This window comes from Hemiscyllium ocellatum, chromosome 23 (assembly GCF_020745735.1).
Source record: "Hemiscyllium ocellatum isolate sHemOce1 chromosome 23, sHemOce1.pat.X.cur, whole genome shotgun sequence".
Taxonomy (NCBI): Eukaryota; Metazoa; Chordata; class Chondrichthyes; order Orectolobiformes; family Hemiscylliidae; genus Hemiscyllium; species Hemiscyllium ocellatum.
This window is the reverse complement of record NC_083423.1, coordinates 16,764,552-16,784,170: the sequence shown is the minus strand read 5'-3', so window position 1 is coordinate 16,784,170 and position 19,619 is coordinate 16,764,552. Positions and strand designations below refer to the sequence as shown.

Sequence of the window (19,619 nt, the reverse complement as noted above, 5' to 3'; positions counted from 1 at the left end):
CAGCACAGAAATCAGTTCTCCTTACAGGAACACACTGGCTGCGTGGCCAGTCAGCTCAGAATCAGCTTCCTGAACTGGGAGATGCTAACCTCCTGATTGTATTTTTTTGTGTGATGGTGGTGGTTGCTGGTGCAGCTGAATACAACCCAGAGAAACAAAACAAAAACACAAAAAAGGAAGGTGATGTTTCCAGTCGAGAGAACTTTTCCCTCTCCTAGTTATATATACACATTTTTCTCTTTTTTTCTGGAAAGAGCTAGAGTGCAAACCCTATTACCAGCCTCTCTGCCACTCCCTTATCCTATTTTCTGACCCTGTTTTCTTTTTTTCCCATTATTCTACTTCATCTCATTTCAATCTGTTTCCTCATTTTTAACCTGTCTTCCAGAGGAAGTGGTGGAGACTGATACAATTGCAACATTTAAAAGGCATTGGATAGGAATGGATACATGGATAGGAAGGGTTTGGAGGGATATGGCCGGGTGCTGGCAGGTGGGACTAGATCAGGTTGGGATATCTGGTCGGCATGGACGGGTTGGACCGAAGCTGCTGTACATCTATATGACTCTCTCTCTCTCTCTCTCTCTCTCTATATATATATCGACTCTTCTTGACCTGAAAAATACCCTTCATCTAAACATAATGTATGCATTACAACAGAAATACAATTATGAAATAACTGCACAGAAGCTAATATACCGGCAGGGAAATTTGGTAGAGCTGCTCGGAGGATTTAAACTAGTAAGGTGGGTGGGTGGGACCCAGGGAGATAGTGAGGAAAGAGATCAGTCTGAGACTGGTAAAGTTGAGGACAAAAACAAGTCAAACAGTCAGGGCAGGCAGGGACAAGGTAGGACTAATAGATAAAACTGCATTTATTTCAATGCAATGGACCGAACAGGGAAGGCTGATGAACTCAGGAATATGGGACTGGGATATCATAGCAATTACAGAAACATGGCTCAGGACTGGCAGCTTAATGTTCCAGGATACAAATGCAATAAGAAGGATAGGAAGGGAGGCAAGAGAGGAGGGGAAGTGGCGTTTTTGATATGCTTTAGCATTACAGCTGTGCTGAGGGAGAATATTCCTGGAAATACATCCGGGGGGGGGGTGGGGGTTATTTGGGTGGAACTGAGAAATAAAAAAGGGATGATCACCTTATTGGGATTGTACTATAGAAATCCTAATAGTCAGAGAGAAATTGAGAAACAAACTTGTAAGGAGATCTCAGCTATCTGGAAGAATAATAGGGTGGTTATAGTAGGGGATTATAACTTTCTAAACATAGACTGGGACTGCCATAGTGTTAAAGGTTTAAATGGAGAGGAATTTGTTAAGTGTGTACAAGACAATGTTCTGATTCAGTATGTGGATATACCTACTAGAGAAGGTGCAAAACCTGATGTACTCTTAGGAAATAAGGTGGGGCAGGTGACTAAGGTGTCAGTGGGGGAGCACTTTGAGGCCAGTGACCATAATTATATTAGATTTAAAATAATGATGGAAAAGGATAGATCAGATCTAAAAGTTGAAGCTCTAAATTGGAGAAAGGCTGAATTTGATGGTATTAGGCAACAACTTTCAAAAGCTGACTGGGGGCAGATGCTCCCAGGTAAAGGGACAGCTGGAAAATGGGAAGCCTTCGAAAATGAGATACAGAGAATCCAGAGAAAGTATATTCCTGTTAGGGTGAAAGGAAAGGCTGGTAGGTTTAGGGAATGCTGGATGACTAAAGAAATGGAGAGTTTGGTTAAGAAAAAAATGGAACCAGATATAAGGTATAGACAGGATAGATCGAGTGAATCCTTAGAGGAATATAAAGGCAGTAGGAGTATACTTAAGAGAGAAATCAGGAGGGCAAAAAGGGGACATGAGATAGCTTTGGCAAATAGAATTAAGGAGAATCCAAAGGACTTTTACAAATACATTAAGTCAAAAGGGTAACAAGGGAGAGAATAGGGCCCCTCAAATATCAGCAAGGTGGCCTTTGTGTGGAGCTGCAGAAAATGGGGGAGATACTAAACGAGTATTTTCCATCAGTATTTACTGTGGAAAAGGAGATGGAAAGTATAGCATGTAGGGAATTAGATGGCAACATCTTGCAAAATGTCCATATTACAGAAGAGGAAGTGGTGGATGTCTTGAAACGCATAAAGGTGGATAAATCCCCAGGTCCTGATCAGGTGTACCCTAGAACTCTGTGGAAAGCTAGAGAAGTGATTGCAGGGCCTCTTGCTGAGATATTTGTCTCATCGATAGTCACAGGTGAGGTGCTAGAAGACTGGAGGTTGGCAAACGTGGTGGTAAGGACAAGCCAGGGAACTATAGACCAGTGAGCCTGATGTCGGTGGTTGGCAAGTTGTTGGAGGGAATCCTGAGGGACAGGATGTACATGTATTTGGAAAGGCAAGGACTGATTAGGGATAGTCAACATGGCTTTGTCTGTGGGAAATCATGTCTCACAAACTTGATTGAGTTTTTTGAAGCAGTAACAAGGAGCATTGGTGAGGGCAGAGTGGTAGATATGATCTATAAGGACTTCAGTAAGGCATTCAACAAGGTTCCCCATGAGAAACTGATTAGCAAGATTAGATCTCATGGAATACAGGGAGAACTAGCCATTTGGATACAGAACTGGCTCAAAGGTAGAATTCAGAGGGTGGTGGTGGAGGATTGTTTTTCAGACTGGAGGCCGGTAACTAGTGGATTGCCACAAGGATCAGTGCTGGGTCCATGACTTTTTGTCAATTACATAAATGACTTGGATGCGATCATAAGAGGTACAGTTAGTAAGTTTGCAGATGACACCAAAATTGGAGGTGTAGTGGACAGCGAAGAGGGTTACCTCAGATTACAACAGGATCTGGACCAGATGGGCCAATGGGCTGAGAAGTGGCAGATGGAGTTTAATTCAGATAAATGCGAGGTGCTGCATATTGGGAAAGCAAATCTTAGTAGGGCTTATACACTTGAATGTAAGAAACTAGGGAGTGTTGCTGAACAAAGAGACCTTGGAATGCAGGTTCATAGCTTCTTGAAAGTGGAGTCGCAGGTAGATAGGATAGTGAAGAAGGCAATTAGTATGCTTTCTTTTATTGGTCAGAGTGTTGAGTACAGGAGTTGGGAGGTCATGTTGCGAGTATACAGGATATTGGTTAGGGCATTGTTGGAATATTGCGTGCAATTTTGTTCTCCTTCCTATCGGAAACTTGAAAGGGTTTAGAAAAGATTTACAAGGATGTTGCCAGGATTGGAGGATCTGAGCTATAGAGAGAGACTGAATAGGCTGGGGCTGTTTTTCCTGGAGCATCAGAGGCTGAGGGGTAACCTTCCAGAGGTTTACAAAATTATGAAGGGCATGGATTATAAGAGGCAGAGTCTTTTCCCTGGGGTTGGAGATTCCAGAAATAGAGGGCATAGGTTTAGGGTGAGAGGAGAAAGATATAAGAGAGACCTAAGGGGCAATGTTTTCACACAGAGGATGCTATGTGTATGGAGTGGCAGCCAGAGGAAGTGGTGGAGGCTGGTACAATTGCAACATTCAAGAGGCATTTGGATGGGTATATGAATAGAAAGGGTTTGGAGGGATATGGGCCCGGTGCTAGCAGGTGGGACAAGATTGGGTTGAACCAAAGTATCTGTTTCCATGCTATACATCTCCATGATTCTAATTTGGTATCCTGTCACCAAGTCACCCTTTCTTTACTAGTGCACAGTACACTGGCTGTGGCTTTTTTCTTATTTTATTAAACAACACCATTTGCAAAACAATTAACATTAACAGCTGTGTACAGAGAGAAAAAACAATTTTAGAAGATACAGCAGCAACAAAATCAGGCTCCAAACCCTACCATTCAACCAGTTTTCAGGGAAATGAGGACAAACCTCAAATCCCACTTCCTGGCTGTGGCTTTCCTGATTGGTCAAGGTGAACAACTCCAATCAAGAACCTTGTGGTTAACAAGGTCAACCTGGCTCCAATCACTACAACCTGTGTCTAACAATTTAGCTATTGACCCATATGTTAGCAGTGGTGAAGTTTGCAAATCCAGTACACTTGCTGTTATCAGACTATGTTGTTCTCTCTCTCTTTGCTTAAAAGCAGCTCGGAATACACAATTTGCAGATTCTGATGTCTTGCTGTGTCAACTCAATCTGGATAGTTTCAGATAATCTTTCATTTTTCCAAGTACAGTTATTGTGTAAGTGTAAGTAAACCAAGAGATCCAAATTTCGCTTTGCTGAATTTCATTGGCTCCTGACTAAAATGATAATTTCTTGGCCATCAATTTGTACTGGAGGAAATAAAAGTCTAACTTATACATAATTTAATTCATTTAAACTTTAATACATTTCCTGATGAAAACCAGATTGATTGTTGGGATATCAAGACAAATGTGGAGAGAAACTGAATCATTTTGGACTGTATCACTGGAGCTGAGAAGAATAAGGGCACAATCCTTATGTAATTTGGTGTGATATTTTAACTATGCTGCTAAGAAGTGGCTAGGGACTGCTTATTTGTTCATGGAATATGGATGTTACTGACTAGGTCAGAATTAATTTCTGAGCTGACTGCATTTGAAAAGATGGAAGTGAGCTACCTTTCTGAATAGTCTAGTTAAGTTTATTAGGGACAGAGATCCAGGATTTTAACCCAGTAATAGAGAAGGAACAATGATATAGCTCCAAGTCAGGAAGATTTGTGGCTTGGAGGGGAAATTGTATCTGGTAATGTTCCCATATATTTGTTGTTCTTATAGGTAGTAGAGATTGTTGGGTTAAGGATGTTGTGTAAGGTGTCTAGGTGAGCTTATAATGCATCTTGTAGCTGCGTTGATGTTGGGGACAGTGCACATTGAAGATATTTGATGTAGTACCAATTAAGTGGGTTGCTTTGTCCTGGATGGTGCCAAGGTTCTTAAGTGTCATTGAAGGTGCATTCATACAGGCAAGTGGAAAGTATTCCATCACATTCCTGATATGTGTGTTAGTAGTGACCAGGCTTTGAGAAGTAAAGAACTGAGTTCCTTCCTACAGAACTCTGAGCTTCTGACTTGATCTTGTAGCCAAAGTATCTGTGTGACTGATCCAGTTCAGTTCCTAGTAAATGGTAGCACCCGACAAGTTGTGGGGAATTCAGCAATGGTAATGCTAATGATTCAATTTAATTTGATTTGATTTATTGTGGTCATAAGTATCTAAATACAGCGAAAAACTTTGTTTGCGAGCAGTATAGTCAGATCATAGTAAGCAAGGACGTAGAAAGCATAGGGTGCTTAGACAGAGTAAGGCATACAGATTACACTGCTCAGAAGACGCGCAAAGCAAGATAAACTTCAACAAGAACAATATTATTTGAAGCTAAAGAGTCTCATTCATCAGTCTAATAATGGAAGGCAAGAAGCTGTTCTTGAACCTGTAAGTGTGTGTTCATGCTTCTGTATTTTCTGCCTGATGGAAGAGGTTTTAGTAGAGCATTAGTGGGGTAGGATGGGTCTTTGATGCTGGCAGCCTTTCTGTGGCAATGAGAAGTATAAAAGAAATCCATAGATAGAAGGTTGACTTCCATGATGGTCTGGGCTGTGCACACAACCTTCTGTAATTTCTCATGGTCCTAGGCAGAGCAGTTGCAGTACCAAGCAGTTATGCGCCCAGATATTATGCTTTCTATGATCAGTTCTTTTGTTTTCCGACATTGAGAGAGAGGTGAATGTCAAACGTCAATGGCTGGATTCTCTCTTATTGGAGAGGGCCATTGCCTGACACCCATATGGAGTGAGTGTTATGAGTCACTTATCAGTCAAGATTGAATGTTGTCCAGGTCTTGCTGCATTTGTACATAGACTGCTTCAATATCTGATCAGTCATCAATGGAGCTGAACATTGGTCAATAATCTGACAAGACCCACATCTGACCTTATGATGGAAGGACGGTTACTGATGAAATAGCTGAGGGTGGTTGGTTCTAGCACACTACCAGGAGGAGCTCCATTAGACTGAAATGATTGACCTACAACGGCGGGTCGGTGTGGATTTGTTGGGCCGAAGGGCCTGTTTCCACACTGTAAGTAATCTAATCTAATCTAAAATAGTCACAACTACTGTTCTTTGTGCTAAAGAAGCACAACCAGTGGAGAGCCCATATTCCTAATGACTCCAGTTTTACTGGGACTCCTTGATGCCACACACAGTCAAACATTGCTCCTCAAGGTCAGTAATCCTTACTGCCATCCTGAGTTCAGCTCTTTTAACTATGTATTGGCCAAGGCTGTAACAGGTTCAGGAGCTGAGTGGGCCAAACTGGATGTCAGTGAGAAGAATATTATTGGGAAAATGCCACTTCATAACACTTTCAATAACACTGTGCAGCACATTGATAATCAAGAGTAGATCAATAATTGACCATTTTAGTTTTGTTCTGATTTGAGTACAGAAAATTCCTAGGCAATTTTCCACATTATCAGGTGGTTGCTACTATTGTACTGGAATAGCTTGGCTGGGGGCTAAGTTCTGGAACACAAGTTTTTACTTCTATTATCAAAATATTGTTAGTGCTCACATCCTTTGCAGTATCTAGTACTTCTCACCATTTCTTGACATCATGTAGAGTGAAACAAATTGAAGACATCTTTGACAATGAGGAACTCATGAGAACATTAAGATGGATCATCCATTTCACACTTCTGGCTGAAGATACTTGAAAATGCTTATCTTTTGCACCGAGTCCCCCATCATGAAAGAAGGGAATATTGGTGAAGTGTCCTGTAATAAATTGTTTAGTTGTCCATTACCATTCACAACTGGATGTGGCAGGTTTACAGAGCATGGATCTGATCTGTTAATTGTGAGATGATTTAGCTCTATGTATTGCATGCTACCTACACTAGGTTGCATTAGATTTGTAAACTGTGAGTAGAGTTTTATTTGTGGAATTCTGATTTGCTGTTTTGAAAGTGAAAGAAAAATTTGTGTACAGTTAAAAATAGGTATTTCTCCAATTTGTTTTATCTTAAAACATGAAGCTCAAAAGCCTATTATGTATATTGTAGTAAATTGGATGGATCTGCAATATGATATGCCAGAAGTGGTGAGAGACCTTCTGGATTTCTTGTGTCCCAGTTAGCTACACTCTTTTGTGATAAATGTTTTACCCTGATGAAGCAATAGAACGAGAATCTAACTTACAGGATCTCCAGTGGCTCACCTGGGTAAATGTATAGTATGGAGTTAACACTTCCAGCTGGACAAAAGTCCAAAGTTAAATCATCACTTTCCACTCGAGTAGAGAAAATAATTTAATGAGCTAAGGATTATTGGTCCAATCGTAAAGTTAAATGCTGATGTCAGCTGAGGATTAATTTGAGCTGAGAGGTGATGCCACGCAAGTCTTTAACTATCTATTTCCATTCATATATACAAATCCCATTTAGGTAAGATGCAGAGTGCTTGTAGAAACACACCTGAGGATTAATCAACACTCAGTGGGAAAATCTGATGTAGACCACATTATATGAGGAGAAGGAAACAGAAAATAATGGAACCCACATCAAACCAGCCAGCATCTTATGTTAAGAACTGACCCTTTTGGGCATAGATCTCTTCTTCAGAATTGAAGATGACCAGAAAATATACAAAATTAATATATTTAAAAGCCTAGAGCAGATTCATAACATGAATAGTGTAAAAGATTATTTCAATCAAGAAATGGACAAGGCTTTTATAATCTTCAAGAAGAGGTGGGCAGATGATGGGAGAAAGGGAGGAATACCTGGGGAACTAGAAGAATGAGTGAAATAGAATTCATGAAGTTCAGATATGAAATTAAATCGATTTGAAAATGAGGACTTTGCTATAATCTAAATTAGCTGTCCGCTTCAGTATGGTCTCCTCGTTCCATGACAACATGATGGACAAGATCAACTGTGATAAGGCATCATTTGAAGATTTCACAATCAGTATGAGTCATATAAACTTAGATTCATACAGCATGGAAACATCCATGCCAACCATAATCCCAAACAATACTAGCCGCACCTGTTTGCTCCTGGCCCATATCCCTCCAAACCTTACTTATTCATGTTCTTATCCAAATGTCTTATAAACATTGTATCCACATCCACCACTTCCTCTGGAAATTCATTCCACACACAAATCGCTCTGTGCAAAATAATTGCCCCTAATGTCTTTTTAAAATCTCTCTCCTCTTACGTTAAACATGTGCCCCCTAATCTTGAAATGGGGTTAAACTGGATTGTTTTCTTGAGCCATACTCTTTGGCATATTCTTTCTTCCCCCCCCCCCCCCCCCCACCCAATTTGCAGAGGGTGTCTGCTTGTATACCAGAACTGGCAGAAAACTTTCCAGTCTTACATGCCTGAGATCGAAAACAACAGTATGCCAAGACAGCCACAAAGTGATTAGGTAGTTAACACTACTGCTTCACAGTGCCAGGGACCCCGATTCAATTTCACCCTCGGGTGACTGTGGGAGTTTGCACATTCTCCCCATCTCTGCATGGGTATCCTCTGGGTGCTCTGGTTTCCTCCTACACTCCAAAGATGTGCAGATTAGGTGGATTGGCCATGCTAAGTTTCCCATAGTGTCCAGGGATGTGCAGAATGTGGATACGCCATGAGTAATGCAGTTTTACAGGGAATAGGATGGGGGTGGTTCTGGATGGGGGGTGGGAAGGAGGCAGTATGGACTCAAAGGGCCATATGAACTGCTTCCACACTGGAAGGATTTTGTGATTCTATGATTTGAAGTGACCAGAGAGTTGCTGTATATTGATGATGCCACAAAAGTACTTATTGCCAAGCCCTTAATGGCAAATGGGCAGACTCCTTCAAATCTGCAGAGTTTGACTTGACCATCAGCATCAGGAAGACAATTGTCATGATATAGGATGTTTGGGAGCAAACAGCACTGAATGTGAAGTTGGAGAGATTGTTGATAGCTGTAAAGGCCAAAAGTTATTTAAATCAGAAGGTGCTTAGAAGAAAGTTGTGTTGGCTGAAATTGGATTACTTGTACTGCTTTCTCATTTTGAATAATTTGGGGGTGGATTTCAGGCCCTAGAAACTTGTCGCTAATTCCCCTGGCTACAAGTGCACCAGCTGCCAAGCTGTGAATTAGAGCTGCCTCAGTATATTAATCAATGGCTGACTGCCTATTTTAACATCACACTCCCAAATTCAACAGAAATTGGGTAAAGCATACAATGTTCATGCTCTTAGTTTTTCTGGGACTATAACAGTTGAATAGGTCCTGACCATTGGAGGTTGTTTTAGGAAAGGTATGATGAGACTTTTTTTAAAAATCATTTTAAGCCAGGAGGATCAGGAGTATTTCTGGGGCATACATTTGGAGGCAATGCCAGAAATGTGGCTTTCAGAGGACATTAACTGCCCCCATCTGGAAAAATGGAGACCCTCGCCACACACAGCAGGCAAGTCATCCTAGTTCATCTGGCAGGAAGGTAGGTAATTGAGGAGGTGGTGAGTAGAAGCCCTTAAGTTGCTGCTAGTTGACTAGGTTAGACCCCTAATTGTTGAGAAAGTCCTTTTAGACTTCATACTCAGTACTTAATCAGCAAGGTGTTGACAAGGGACAAATATCTCTCTTGGCCCAAATTGCTTAATTATCTTTGATTCTTGTCACCTCTCCCCAGGTCCCTTTGTGTTGCAGCATTCTTCAATTTCTTCCCATTTAAATAATACTGTTCTTTTGTTCTCTCTTCCAAACTGAACAACTTCACATTTTCCCATATCATATTCCATTTGCCATTTTTTTCCCCACATCAATATCTCTCTGTAAAGTGTTTGTATCCTTGCAATTTGATTTTCCACTTACTTTTGAATCATTTGCAAGTTTGGATACAGTCCATTTGCTTCCTTCTTCCAAGTCATTAACTGTTTACAATGTATATCCCATCTGTGAACCCCCATGGTCATGGCGCACTAACCCGAAAAAGAACCCATTATACCCATTTGCGGATTCTCTATCTACACCAGTATCCTACCTCCAACCCCATCGACTTTCATTTTATGGATGATCCTTTTGTGAAGTACCTTGCTGAATGCTTGCTGGATGTCTAAATACAACGTTCCAACTCGGTCCCCTCTATCCACTCTGGTTGTGACCTTGAGAATCTCTAATAAATTCCCTTTCATGAGACCATTCTGTTTCTACTTGATTAGATCATGATTTTCCATGTGTGCTGTTATTACTTCCTTAATAAATTATTTTTTTTCCAACAATAAATATTAGGCTAATTTATATCTACCCACTTTTTGTGACATCCCTTTTTGAGTAGAAGTGTCTCACTGGCAGTTTTCCAATCCTGTGGTACTTTTTCAGAGTCCAAGAAGTTTTACAAATTAATGCAATAGAATGCTGAACAGGATGCTGACTGTTTGGAAGTGTTTCTTTTATCTATAACTGGCTGTGAATCTTTACAGCAGCATTTTGTAAAGTGTATTTACACACTGAACAATCAGTCAAACTCCATTTGTAATACTAGTGGTCATCACGATGTTACTGAAATAGTTACATGTGGTGTCACTAGTAATAACCCCATGGAAGAAACAGGTAGATTTTTTTTCCATGTTTTTGTTCAAGAAAGAAGTTTGGGTTCCTTTGCAACCAAACATGACAATAGGGGGATTGGATACACAAGATAGAAAACAAAATGGTGCTGCCCACCACAAAGTTTGCAGAAATAAAAGGTGCTCACTGAAATCAGAGGGGCATCTAAAAGTTTTTAATCAAAGAAAATAAAGGGCAGACACGTGATCATTTGGTGACAGGTAGTGAGAAAATTAAATTGGACATGCAGTGAGGTGTAAAATGAAGTTGGCAGATTTACAGTTAACAGGTATAAAGCTCCCAAATGCAACCCGTAAAAACAAAAAGTGGACTATTTCAGGTGTAGATTGTCAGAACTGGAAGTGGTAGATAACTGAGTCTAATAATACTGAACAACGGAAAGGGCACAAAAAGTCTTCTCTTTCCCTCATATAGGAGGCTGTATTTTAGCTCATACATTAGCATATGTCACCATTGTCCCAGAAGATGCACTCTCATTAGACAGATAACTGGTTGTGGTTTAACTTGAGGGTCACCACAACTCTGGTGAGGGATGGGTTGAGAAGGAATGTCCTTTCCTCTGAATTTCACTTAGTGTAGCAATTGAACCTGTGCTCCTTGCATCACAAACTAGCTTTCCAGCCAAATGAACTAGCCAACTCCAGGGTAGCACTTTCATCTGTTGAGATTATGATGACATCTTACCTAGAGTATGTGTTAAACAAATACTTCAAAGAAAAGATTATTTCTCACCATTCCGTTGACTCATGTCTATTCAGACTCACCTGCACAAGCTGTTAAGCAAAAATAGGGTTGATTAATTTGAGATTTCAATTGTTCTGGAATAAATTTCATAAACTGTATTTAGTTCAGCTGGGATAGGAATGAGTAGTTATTATGCTCAAATATAAATACAACATGGTACTTTTTTAAAACTGATATAAAAATATAGAAGTGCATCCAACATTTTTGCAAATCTTGATGTACAATTGTTACAAAGTATACTGGAAGAACTTATAAGCAAGTAAATAGTAAGAGGTCAAACATTAGCCTTGCCAAAGTAAAACTGTAGGCCCTCTTTTAATACTGATGCAACATTCATTAGTAGGTAGCAACAGGCAAGCCTGAAAGACTGAATTTCTTAATCACTTACTTTAATGCAAATATTAAGCTTCCATAATCACCCCCTCCTCCCCCAAACCACAAAGAAAGTATTGGGTATAGGAGAATTTTTATCATTACTTTCAAGTAAATGTAATCTGATAGTTATAGCAAATCTCATGTTACTCATTCATTTTTTTCTCCTTTTCTGCTTGGCATTCTCCTCCGAAAATTTAATATTGCCTTTTTCAAACACTCAAAAGCTTCCTCAGAACATTTTTTAGCCATGCCTTCAATGACTACCTCAAATTACCTTTCCTAAATTGTGTTTGTTATCTCTGTCAACCTCTTTCCACTTTGCTTCAAAGGATGATGGGATGTTTTGTCATGTTAAAGGTAATTTATTAGCGCAAATTGGTTTGTTGAAGACACTGACTTTTCACAGAATTGCTAGAAGGCCATTCAGCCGATCATGCCTGTGCCACTTTTGTTACCTAGAGCCAATCTCCTGCCTTTACCCCATGTGGCTGCACACTATTTCTATCCTAATTACCAATCAAAGCCCTCTTGAATGCTTCAACTGAAGCTGCCTCCATAATGGGTGACCTCAGATACCATGGGTGAAGGAAAGAATTTGGGATGATCTTCTATTCCTGATTGTGATCTAGTTACTCAATTGGACAGTGCATGTATGTACTAGATAGTGGATAATACTGTAATATGGGGCTTGACTGGAGAGAGAAAAAAAATGTATGGTTTGGTCAATTCAACATTAGTTAAATTAAACAAATTGCTACCGGTTATTGCAAGTAACAACATTAACCTGAAATGAAAAGTTTGAATGGACGAATAGGTGTTCAGTTTTGGGCGTGGCTTAATGCAGCAGCATCTCATTCTCAAAATTATCTGATTCTGGGTACACACTTGGCTTAAATGTCATTCTTTCTAAATGTTTAATCACTGATTTCACATCTACAAAAAAGAAAAGTCTTCAGTAAACATTACTTTTTATTCTGAGCTTATCAAGTTGATTTAAAACTTTTGCTTCATATACTAAGGCTTTGCTGGTTCAATCTTTTCTGAAAATTGTCTTGGCCATTATTTCAGTATGTAATGTCTTCAACATACTTAGTTTGAGGCCTGAATTCTCTGATGTTATCGATTTTCCACTGATGTCTCAGTGGTTACCTAAACAGAATATTTTAATATGGACCATCATTTTCACTACCACAATTAGGCAGCAGGCTGTCATGCTTCACCCAATAATTTAAAACCTATCCCTTCTATCTAAACCTCCATGAGAAAACTGTGCACATCAACACAGCAGCCCTCTAGTACTTTAACTATTCGTCTTCACAAAGAAAGAATCTTCAACCAGTGGATTGGACAAAGTAAATAGGGAGAAGCAGTTCCCACTCGCTTTTTAAAAAAAACATAGCAAGTGATGCGCAAACTAAGCAAGGGTGACATAAGCAATTCAAATATAGAATGCACTGCCCAGAAATGAATTGACCAAATCATACATTTTTTTTCTCTCTCCAGTCAAGCCCCATATTACAGTATTATCCAATATCTAGTACAATACTCAAGGTGATGTTGAACTCTGTCTTTTTAAACCAATGTACTTGGCACTATATTTGAGCTCCTTCAGGGTAGAAAGGGAGCAAAAGTGGAGAGAACAAAGTAGGTCACGTGCATTTTTGGTTCATTTTATTGGTGCTCAGTGTAATTGCATATGGGAGGTCACTGATGGAGATGAAAAGTCATATCAGCGTAGGTTAATACAGAAGAATTTCCTCTGGTGAGGCATAAGCTTTTAGCACTAATGAGTAAAAAATGAGGTCTGCAGATGCTGGAGATCACAGCTGAAAATGTGTTGCTGGTCAAAGCACAGCAGGCCAGGCAGCATCTCAGGAATAGGGAATTCGACGTTTCGAGCATAAGCCCTTCATCAGGAATGAGAGAGAGTAGCCAAGCAGGCTAAGATAAAAGGTAGGGAGGAGGGACTTGGGGGAGGGGCGATGGAGGTGGGATAGGTGGAAGGAGGTCAAGGTGAGGGTGATAGGCCGGAGTGGGATGGGGGCGGAGAGGTCAGGAAGGAGATTGCAGGTTAGGAGGGCGGTGCTGAGTTGAGGGAACCGACTGAGACAAGGTGGGGGGAGGGGAAATGAGGAAACTGGAGAAATCTGAATTCATACCTTGTGGTTGGAGGGTTCCCAGGCGGAAGATGAGGCGCTCCTCCTCCAGCCGTCGTGTTGTTATGTTCTGCCGGTGGAGGAGTCCAAGGACCTGCATGTCCTCGGTGTAGTGGGAGGGAGAGTTAAAGTGTTGAGCCACGGGGTGGTTGGGTTGGTTGGTCCGGGCGGCCCAGAGGTGTTCTCTGAAGCGTTCCGCAAGTAAGCGGCCTGTCTCCCCAATATAGAGGAGGCCACATCGGGTGCAGCGGATGCATAGATGATGTGTGTGGAGGTACAGGTGAACTTGTGGCGGATATGGAAGGATCCCTTGGGGCCTTGGAGGGAAATGAGTGTGGAGGTGTGGGCGCAAGTTTTACATTTCCTGCGGTCACAGGGGAAAGTGCCGGGGGTGGAGGTTGGGTTGGTGGGGGGGTGTGGATCTGACGAGGGAAACAGTTAAGATTTAATGAAAGCAAATCCAATCTGAGAATTCAGTGTTTTTTAAGAAATTGAACTAATTTCATTCTGAACACAAGGCTGCCTGATACTATATTGCAGATTAAAAATGTTATTTGATTAGGGAGTAATAAAGAGAAGAACGGCTTTACTGGTGACTAACTGCCAGCATTAGTTTAAGCACGCGGCAAGAGTCAAACACTTAAATTAATCTCAAAGTTTCTGCTGACCATTGACCCAAACAGATTTATAGATTATCAGATGAAGTAATATCTTAGATGTAACTATTAATTGTAAAGCTCAGTATGTAGTTCTAAGATTTAAATATATTTTTCTGCAAATTGGAGTTGTCAATATGCAGAACGTATTCAACTTTTAAAGTCTGTCTTGATGATTCAATGCAAAACTCCTCTATCTACTGACCTATGTAGACCAGAGAAAGTGCAGGTTTCATATCCGGTATGTGCTTCGCTAGCTGATCTCAACTATTTATGGGTGTCAAAATGGGTTTCATCTCCATCAGTGACCTCCCATATGCAATTACACTGAGCACCAATAAAATGAACCAAAAATGCACGTGACCTACTTTGTTCTCTCCACTTTTGCTCCCTTTCTACCCTGAAGGAGCTCAAATATAGTGCCAAGTACATTGGTTTAAAAAGACAGAGTTCAACATCACCTTGAGTATTGTGCCCAATTCTAAGCAGGGAGGAAAATTAAGGAAAGGATGCAAAAGATACTTATTGGAATTGTACTAGGGATGAGAGATTTTAGTTGCGGAAGAAATTATGGAAATTGAGAATCTCCTTCAAAAAAGGGGTTATGGGAGATTTAGTGTAAGAGGAGACACAAGGGGCTGAATAGTCTCTATCATGTTACTCTTTGTCAAACAGAATTCTTTGTGGGTGGTGTGTGTCTGTCTGCAGGCAGTTCCATTCTGAGGAGACAATACTATTTCAAAAAAACTTCATATTTAATATTTCTGGAGGATTTAAGTTTGAAAGCATTGAGGAAAAGTTTTGTGGAAATACTTGAAGTGATTTCATAAAATAAGTACAGGCAATCCTGCTATAATGCGTCGTTACGCGAATTGGCTGAAACACAGGTGGGTGAAATGGGAACGCTGTTTCTAAAGTGCGAACTTTTAAAGTCAGTGTTGACTATAACACGATTAGATGATGAACACTAATTACTGTTTGTATTGTGCAATTTTGTACAGTGTGGGTCGCACAGGAATGCAACTATAGCATTCTGGAAGAACTGTTTGTAATCGAAAAGGTCACTGTGGTGATTGAAGATTATTTTTAATAAGGCTTCTGATGTGATAGCTGCGTTCTTTGCTGTAAACCCCTTACTGAGGTTATTTGAACAGTGAAAGGATGGAGGGTATTTAGTGTTTGGTCTTCATTTGGGGGAAAGATGCTTGCAAAGAGGACTGCTCAGCTGATCTTACCCATTTCTCAAAAGAAACCCCCCCCGCCCCATCCCCCCCATGACATTCCAGGTGAAATGTGTTTTTCTTAAAGACTGATTGGGTGAACTTCTCAATTTTGTTTCTAGATAACTGTGTAACTTGACCATTTGCAGTCCATCATCAGTCATCACAAAGTCGGGGCCTTACAGTGGGATACCTAACACAGACAGGATTTAATTGAAAATGGGGTGCTAATCATTGGAAAAATATGAAAAGAAATACACCAGGTTTCATATCTTTTGTAAGACATGTCAGAAAGTGGTAGATTATATCTATGAATGATTTGCAAAGAACAACTAAGGTTAGATGAATTGAATTGGCGAAAAAGTTTTAGTTTAAAGGAGTGGACAGAATGGGACACAACTGACTTAATAGCACAGTATTTGAAATTGGAAGAACAGTAATGCAAGGCAGATGGTGAGTCAATTGAGATATGAAGCACCTCGAAGTAGGAAAAAGAAATGGAATGAAAAAATGTGAACTTTAAAGAGAAGCATTCCAGAGACCGGAAAAAGAAAAAAGCATAGCAGAGAGAAATGTAAAGAGGAAAAGACCATTTCTGACAAGAGAAAAAAGAATGACAAAGGGAATATCAGCTTTAAAAGGTAAAACCAAAAGAAAGTCTCCGACTGAGGCATATTGTGATGGGAAAGATTTAAGTTCAATCCAAGATCCAGTGGGGAGTGGTTTAAATTTGTGCAAGCCTTCCCAAAGTTCAATGAAACGGGTACTGAGGTGATGATAGTGGCATTGTCACTGGGCTCATAATCCAGAGTTCCATAAATCTGTCAATGTAGAACTTCATTGTACTCAAATCTTGTGATAAAGACTAACATTCCGTTAGCCTTCCTGATAGCTTGACTGCACTGCATGCTTGCCTTCAGTGACTTATTGACAAGGATACAAGTGTCTTTATACATCTACACTTTCTACCTCTCACCATTTTCAAAGTACTCTGCCCATCTGTTCCTCTTATCAGATAATATTTTTGCACATTATTTCCATCTACCTTGTTCTTGCTCTTTCAAGAAGCCTGTCCAATTCCTGTTAAACCACTTTACATCTTCCTCACAGCATACATTTCTGCTTTAGTCCATGCCAATACATTACCATCTATCCTATGTGCTTTAATTTTTCTTACCAACCTCTTGTGTAAAGGTGAAGGTAAAATCACCATAGTCCCAGAGAGATGACTAGTGATAGTTTAACCTGAGGGCGAGAAGGAAAGTCCTTCCTTCAACTGAATCCCTTCTACTGGCATTACTCTGCATTATATTCCAGACATCCAGGCAACCCCAAAGAGACCGTATCAAACATCTTCTGAAAATCCAAATATACTACATTTATCAACTCCCCTTTGTCAATTTTGTTAGTAACATCCTCAAAAGAAACTTCAGAGATAAAAACTTGATTTTCCATTCACAATCCATCTATGCCCTAATCCCCAGTCAGATTATTTTCATCCAAGTGCCTATTTATCAGATTCTTTATGTTAGATTCTAACATTTCGCCTGACTACTGATATAAGGCTGACAGTTCTGGAGTTCACTGATTTTGCTTTTTATTTGCTTTCTTTATATAGTGAAGTGACCTTTGAGGCTTCCAATCTACAGGAATCATTCCAGAATCTATGGAATTTTGTTAGGTAATCACCAACTAATGACTATCACTACAGTCATTTCCTTTTTTAATATCCTGGGATGTAGATTAGATCCGCAGGACTTATCAATATTCAGCCCCATTAATTTCTCCAGTATAATTTAATTAGTACTAAATTCCTTCAATTCCTCACTCTTTAGTTCACTTGGATCTCCAATTCTGGGAGATTCCTTGTATCTTCCTCAGTAAGGAATGGTAAAAAGTAATTATTTAGCTTCGCTGCCATTTCTGTATTCCCATTATATTCTCCTGACTCTGCCAGTAATGGATTCATACTCATGCGAGCCAAACATTTTCTTTTTTATGTAACTTAAAAGCTGTTGTAGTACAATTTTGTCTTTTGCTAGATTGCAATTATATTCTATTTTTCCTTCTCTTATTGGTTTGTTGGTCCTCCATTGCTGTATTCTGAAAATTTCCCAGTCCTCAGGTTTATTACAATTTCTAGCCAGTTTATAAAAAGGGCTCAATAGAGCAATGATGAATGATGTAACAAATCATAAATGTCTAGTAAATGTTATTGGTTTGCACTAGTATGAACTCCTCTTCTCACTGAAGCGTCCAGAGTCTTGTACAGGAAATCCTCATTTAATGTTGCCCATTTAGCATTGTTTTGCCTTAACTTCAGAGTAGTTATTCATACTTGAAACCTTCCTGAGGGTCATATGATTCATTTTAATGTTGTTTACTGTAATGACCTGATTGGTGCCATCTTAGTGTGACCTTTCCCACTGACCATTGTTGCCCCTGAGTTTGCTGATCTCTCACAATATATTCTACTTCTTCCGCCTTTACTGTAAAGGTCCTGAAGCTGGATGAATGATACTGACATCAGGTGTCCTCTCCGTGTGCAAGACATATACAAAGTGTAACCCTGTACCTCAAACCCATTCTGGCAGCAGGCACTACAGTGCTGTTATCTGATTGCCTGTCCTGGCTTCATTGCTGATGCCCTTGATACTCCAATCTCCTTGGCATTGATGATGTGCTGGAGCAATTCAACACCGAACTCTTGTTTGCTCACTTCTGAAGCCTTACTATGTCTGCTCACTACATGTAAAATTCAAAAATCCCTTAAAATTTCTCTCAATTGTCCAGTTCATTGCCTTAAATACCTTCCATACACAATGACCTCCCACTATATTGGCTGCCATGAGGAAAACATGTAAACAATATGAAGATGTCAGGCTTCTGGTCCTGATTTTCTACTTCCCAACCTTCACCTAGTTTCTGAACCCATTTCAAAAGAGCTCAGAAGACATCCAGCTCAAAAGATTCCAACTATGGTTTCCAATGGGGGTCAATCAGAAGTGGAACTTGTGGTTAATTTTCCTCCCTGCTTCTTTTTGAGTGCTGAGCTCAGTTCCAGTATAACCTAATAATCACTCAATTCAGATCAGATACTTTATGACAGTCAAATGTGATATCAGCTACTCATCTTTTTTAATTACGGTATAACTGAAGTAACCAACACATTGGAGAAACTAGACCACAGTTTTAAATATAGAGGATCATAGAATCCCCAAGGTCAGTTTGAAACATCAATGACCTTAGTGATTATTAAAGTTTGAATCTTTTGCCTGGGCAGCCTTCTAATAAGATTTCATTACCTCTCACTATATGTAAATGCAAATAGATCCAATTTTCATTTTAATGTTAGTTTGAGGGCTCATGCTTTGGTAATATTCAATTATGCATTGATTCCATCTGTAATGTGGAACAAACATAATGCCTGGGGAATTACTGCCTATTGGGTCCTTTTAGTAATAAGAATTGTTAGAGTCATAATGATAGTCTTAACTATCACTTTGATAAATTGCATTTACGCACATAAATGCAAATATGTACTCATGCTGAGTTACATGCATTGGCATATTGTAAAACTCAACTGAGAATTGTTTTCTATTAAAGCTTATTTTACTTTAAAAGCAGAGTTCCACAAATTGACTTACCACATTTATCATTCATTTCTTTTCTGACAACATCTTTCACTTCTTCTTCCTACACAGAATGAAGAAATGTATATAACAAAAGTTGTTATTCATGTATTGTTTTTCATGACCTCAGGATGCTTAAGGCAGTCTTTGGTCCCTATCCGAAACAGCTAACTTTTATAATGAGAGCTGCCAGCTTCTATGTGGGCCAGGGAGCCACCGTGG

At 39.8% G+C, this 19,619-nt stretch overlaps 1 protein-coding gene across 1 annotated transcript in view; it reads right to left on the bottom strand.

Moving 5' to 3' along the window:
• Positions 1 to 19,377: 19,377 nt before the first annotated feature.
• LOC132826571 (collagen alpha-1(VII) chain-like) overlaps positions 19,378 to 19,619 on the bottom strand; it is a 248,660-nt gene continuing 248,418 nt past the window's right edge. Inside the window, exon 70 of the mRNA XM_060842528.1 lies at positions 19,378 to 19,461. Coding sequence (XP_060698511.1) covers positions 19,378 to 19,461 — 84 coding nt within the window. The remainder of the gene's footprint in view (positions 19,462 to 19,619) is intronic.